This window comes from Hydra viridissima, unplaced genomic scaffold (assembly GCF_058129835.1).
Source record: "Hydra viridissima isolate aposymbiotic clone 2 unplaced genomic scaffold, HvirCarnegie_v1 scaffold_1, whole genome shotgun sequence".
NCBI classification, from domain to species: Eukaryota; Metazoa; Cnidaria; class Hydrozoa; order Anthoathecata; family Hydridae; genus Hydra; species Hydra viridissima.
In genome coordinates, this window is record NW_028324300.1 from 27,632,036 (window position 1) to 27,638,344 (window position 6,309).

Below are 6,309 nucleotides of genomic sequence, written 5' to 3' on the forward strand. Positions count from 1 at the left end.
TCAGTTATTGATATTTAATTATATAAAGATCTTGAAGCTTGCTATCAATTTTTGAAAAAGCTACTTTTATATATTCATGACCCGAGAAAACCCTTTTGTGGAATGATAGCCCACACTATGGGGATCACTTGGATATAAGTATTAAAATCAAATTACAACGTCCTGGCAAGTTATTGACAGGGCCATACCGAACGACAAAGACGTGGGGGGGGGGGGGGTGAAAATGAAAAAAACAAATTTTACCGACAAGATTTTTTTTTTTTTTTTTTTTTTATTTTTTTTTTTTAGAAGCCAAATTTCAGTTTTAACCGACAAACCATAATTTTCGAGTTTTCCGTCAAAAACCGACAGAATATAGTACAAAATATAGGTTATTCCAATAAATATGAACTAGGGAAACAAAAAGACATATTCTGAGAGTTTATCGTGTATCTAAAATGAAAATTATGCTTTAAAATAAATATTCTAATACAAGAAAAAATCATTCTAAAATGGCTCTTTTCACAAGCAATGTTTACTATTAAAGTCCACAAGGCAGCATTGCAACTTTTTACTGTATTCAGGATGATGGTTAGGTCGTTTGTACCTTTGCCAATGCACTTGAAAGTTGTGATGCATTGCCTCTGTTGCTTGTTCTGAGTAAAGTCCGAGAGCTTGGCCGTGTTTGTCAATGAAATCTTTCACATGAAAAAATACAGCATGAACCTTGGGTGTCACAGAAACATTTTGCAGTGCCACATAAGCCACTCTGAAAGCTTCAATTTTTTGTACATAACTTGGATCAAGAACGCATCCAAAACAGGCAGACACTACTGCATTGAATTTTCGAAATACATCAACTAATGGTATTGCAGCATAGCATGGGTGTTTCTCGACAATAGATTGCAGAAGATCAATATTTTTTAGCAGCTTCCTGCACTCATTTCCTGCAAAATGCCCTCCATGATAAGGCTGTTGTTTAATGTGCAGTGAATCAGTCCAAAGAGTTCCTTGAGGGAAAACTTTTAGTAGGGCAGCAAAGAGATGATTGAAAACACCAATAAGGAGATGCAACTCCATTGGCGGTATGAAGTCCAAAACTAATGTGCCACCAGCAAGATCAAATACAGGAGAATGAACAACATTCATGTAATCACGAGCTCTTTTGATGTTTGATCCTGCTGCATTGAAAAGTGAGACATTCTGATCAAGAGATTGGAAAGTTCTTAATTTTCCTTGATTTAAAAGGTCCTTTGCACTTGACTCACACCAGGTGCAGGGGTGTGCACTTGAGTGTGCTTGGAGACCACAAATTATATTTGCCAGTTTTAGGTCACAGGACAAAACAAAATCTTGGTCTCTCATATTGATCAATTCGAAAATTTGAGACACATTTGAGTAGTTTTCTTGCAGGTCCTCAGAGACAGCAATAATAAGTTGCCGCTTAACTCCAGTGTCCTTGAAAAACTTGTTTGTGCAATTGAGTTTTGCTGGGGGAGTGTTAGGTTCACGATTTAATTCAATAATTCCAAGGCTTACTTTCAGGAATCCTCCCCCACCGTCAATTCCAACTTTCACAATATGATTGTTTGATGTGCTTCTCATAGAAATGAGTTCATTTTTAAGCTCTTTGAAGTCCTTGCAATGAATGACAGTCCTTCCACATCCAGCATGATCTTTAATCAATGAACTCGTAAAATGGTGAGAAAGCTGCTTACTAACTGCATCAAATTTTACAGCATAGTTTTTCTCAACAATATGTTGTGAAGTTGACTGATTAATTGTAGCAGCTAGTCTCTTGATGCCATTGTTTGAAAGCCCTGTGTTTGCCTGAACTTGAACAAGTTCTTTTATACTAATTGATGGGTTTGGAGGAAATAGTTTTCTAGCTGATGAGGAACCTAAAATAAATGCAGATATTGTTTAATTTCGACGTCGAACAGATCAAGGGCATCAAAGTCATTACAGTCAACAAAGAGGAAACGAAAGTAACCCCTGAACTCACTCCAAAAACTCAATTCACTGCTGGAGGATTTTGAACACGCTACAGTGACCAAACTGAACAGGAAAAAATGCCAAGGCATCTGGGTTGGCACCTAAAAACCCTAGGAATTACATTCAACAGAGACAGACACGACGAAACCCAACTGAACTGGACTCCCATCATACAAAAGATGGAGAATTCGATCCACGCGTGGGACAAATATAAACTAAATAAAGGGCAGAGTGCCGGTCCTCAGCTCGCTCGTGATCAGCAGAATGTGGCACACCGCACAAGTACTTCCACTGCCTGAAAAAGAAACAATTAAACAACTCCACAATACACAACTACTAGTGGGACAGCAGAAAAACAAATATAAACAGGAAACAGCTACAACAACCAACAAAAGGCGGAGGCCTAGACCTGACAGATATCCAAACAAAATTTGACTCACTACAGGCAACAAAAATACTGTGGACAACACAACGCACCCTGGACACACACCGCCAACTACTTCCTCAATAAATACCGAGTTGGTCAACAAAGCAAACACGCGTTACTAACGTACATCACTGCAACAGGCATGAAAGCGCTCCCGAAAATATACCAACACATGCTAAAAGCATGGAGCGAACTGACCAAAAACAAATTAATGAGACCTGACACCATAGAAGGAGTACTAAACCAACCTCTATTCTACTATACCAACAAGAAGACAAAACAAACACCGACAAACCCTATCCCACCACTGCCGAAACCCAATGCAGAAACGAAGAAAAATGTCATAATACTATCCGACGTGGGCAAAGTCTTCGCACAAGGCTTTCTAACGGCTCCACAAACAAACATCACAGACGAAACTCTCAACGAAATAACAAACAGAATCCCGACCGACTGGAAAGAAAAAATAAACAACACCACCCAAAGATACCCGCACCAACACCACACGAACGAAATACTAATCAACGAGAGGCCGACACCGTTAACCGAAATAGCAACAAAACACATATTCAACTCAATATGATATACCTGAGATACAGATACCTAAGATAAACGAACGACAACACAACCGAAAGACTACAAATCGACATAAAAACATGGGAACGAAAGTTTAGGAACCTAAAAAAACGGAACAAAACAACAAAGTCACAGACATGATCTACAAATACATACACAGAAAAGTACCATCAGTCGACAGAATGCACAAATAGAACATCTCCAACACGTGTCAACGCTGCGCAACAGCCACCGAAACACCAGAATACTGGTTCTACGCATGCCGAGACACACAGACCCTCTGTCGAAAAACAATTGATATACTTTAAAAAATATACCCTAACGGGACATTCCAAAACAAACTCCGATTCTTCCTACTATGCTTTGACGACAACAAACACGGAATCGGAGTAATAATCATTGAAACATTCTACGAAACTGCACAATACGTCAGAAACGCACTAACAATATACAACGAAAAGAAAAACTCACTAGAACACTTCACAACCCTCCTCACAAAAAGACTATACGTAGAAAAATCACTAACCCCGAACAAAACAGAAACACAACAATGTCTTGACGAAATGGTCGTATGCAGAACCAACAAGACATGAAAAAAAAGAACAAAAAAAATTTTGTAAGTATGTGTTTATATTATATATATATATATATATATATATTTATTATATAAACACATTAAAAAGTATTATATTACTATATAACTTCAAGGAGTGCCAATTGCTTGCAAGTTTTGGCAGCTTTTCATATTGATACTCTTATTGATGTCACTAAGTTCACGGGAACTTTACTCTTGTTATGTTTCCTTTTTGGTGGGCAAGTATACTCGCCATCGTCATCATCATCGTTTTCATATTCACTTTCTATAGCTTTAGACATACCAGACTCCTTATCACTATCATTAGATGAGAGATCGCATGATACTGATGTAGATGGTTTGTCGGGTAATTTTCTATTCTTTGAAGAATGAATTGTTTCCTTGCCTACTTCTTTACAGGTGAAATAACCAACTTTTCATCAACTTTCTACTTGTAGATAATAGGTTGTTCATCTTCAGCTGACAACTAAGCTTTGTTAGCTTTTGTGATATCAAACAGTTCGTCTAATGTGTCATATTTTCCTTGTTTAACACATTCATCGTAAGTTTTTAACACACATGAAAGTTTTGCTGGTATTTCTTGATCTGATACATGAGAAAAATTTAATTTATTCTTCTATAAACTTTGAACTTCTTTGGAAATGTTCGCTATTCTTTCGTCCTTTGATTTCAGCTCCAAGAAACTGAAATCGCCCAACTATTTGCCTTTTAAGTGGAATTCTGCCTTTTTCTACGAGTGAAAATTCTTGTGAAGGCACGGCGCCCCTTCTTTTATGCGACTACTGAAGTTTTATCAGATTTTTGGCCCAAATGTTCTTGTTCTTTTCTGCAGTGCTAAAACTTTTCTTGTGCGACATTTGTCTATAAAGTTTTATCAAATCGAAAGACAAAAATCATAAAGTAAATAAATACATACTGATTGTTTTTAATGTTATATTTGATTTATGTAAATAAAGCATATACTTTTAACTATATCAGTATCGCAGGCGCGTAAATCCAGTAACAGTATTTAATAATCATCAAATAATATCCGCTTAATCAATTTGTCAGCCCCAATTAAAAGATTATCTGTCTCTATATCGCTCTCTTAACATTATCAATTAGTCATTCGACAACAACAACAAAAAACTAGTGCAGAACTCGCTTATATAGTCTCGGTCAGTAGTTCTAGAACAATCTACATATTTCCAGAGTGTTTAAACAAATCTAGAACTACTTACAAAGTTCCACAGCCTGCTCCATTAGGTCAAGTCACAACGTTACCATGACTACAAGACGCATAAAGTGCAGCAGCATTAATTATATTGCTAACAGGTGGGCTATAATAATTGTATTCTATGGCGATACCTAAATTTGATTTGGGGGTGATCTTTTCTGAAAATCTAGTGAGCTAGTGTTTTTTTTTTATTGTTTTTAGGTAAAAGATCATTGATTTATGATATATATTTATATATATCATAAAACATTTATGTATCATAAAACATTTATGTATCATAAAACATTTATTTTTATTTTATTTTATTTTATTTTTATTTTAGTTTACATTATTTACATGTCGTGATTTACATGTAATATAAATATATAAACTTGGAATCTGGAAGAAGATCATATTGATCTTGTCGCCAGAACCTAATAAAAAATTACAATATAACTTTTAGACCATATAATACAGTTTATAACAAAATATTGTTCAAAAGATTTGAAAAATAGTTAGAATAACATCTCAAAAATATTTCAATATATTATCCGTGGAAAAATAATATTCTTGAACTTATTTTTAAAAACAGAAAAAGAGATAGATGAATTTAAATTAGGCTGGACAATTTTATTCCAGAGATAAGGTGCTCGATAATCTATACAAAACTGTTTAAGCTTTGTTTGACAAAAGGGTTCTTTAAAATAGTTTTTATTTCGCAAACTATATTTATTCTTTACTTTAAAGGTAAATAGATCTTTAAAAACATTTAATAAATGGTTGTTCACACAACAAAACGTAAAACATAAAGTATTATACAAGTTTAGTTCATAAACGTTTAATACATTCATACCTTTGAATAAAGATTTTGTGTTTGAAAAACGATTTAAAAAATATATTACTCGCATTGCATGTTTCTGATGGCGGTAAAGACGTTGCAACTTACTTTTACCTGTACTTCCCCAGGCAATATTTGCATAGTTTATATAGCTATGAATAAATGAGTAGTATAGTTGTTTTAAATTAATTTTATTTAAATAATTTCTGGCCTTATAGAGGATTCCAATACTTTTTGCAACTTTAGTTGATATATAATTAATATGAGTTTTCCATGTCATATTTTCGTCAAGATAAATACCTAGGAACTTTAAAGCGGAATCTTTTTTTATTTCTACTTCATCAATATAAAATTTAGGTAAATTATTAGGTAAAAAAAGTTTTCTTGTTGAGGAGTGGAAAAGGATCCACTTTGTTTTGTCAATGTTTAAGGTTGGTCTATTGCATTTAAACCAAGTAGAAATTTCTATAAGTTCTTTATTCATATTTAAAAAAAGTTTGCTAATATCTTTGTTAGATAAAAATAATTTGAGAAAAAGTATTTCCATTTTTCTTGAAAGTTAGTAAAAAACTTTGAAGAAAGTTACTATTGAGTTTATAATTAAAAATTGCAGTGATTATTATGTCTGCTTTGTCAGGACATCATCTTTGAGCTAATTTATCACCATAACGATGTTAGTGTTTGCTACAGCAGTTTCTCCCCCC

The 6,309-nt window shown here is 34.3% G+C and overlaps 1 protein-coding gene across 1 annotated transcript; it reads right to left on the bottom strand.

The window, feature by feature from the left end:
- Positions 1-417: 417 nt before the first annotated feature.
- Positions 418-3,583, bottom strand: LOC149894257 (uncharacterized). Its single transcript, XM_090076192.1, has one exon. It carries the CDS (start codon positions 1,582-1,584, stop codon positions 502-504), a length of 1,083 nt encoding a protein of 360 aa, XP_089932318.1. The 5' UTR covers positions 1,585-3,583; the 3' UTR covers positions 418-501.
- Positions 3,584-6,309: the final 2,726 nt, after the last annotated feature.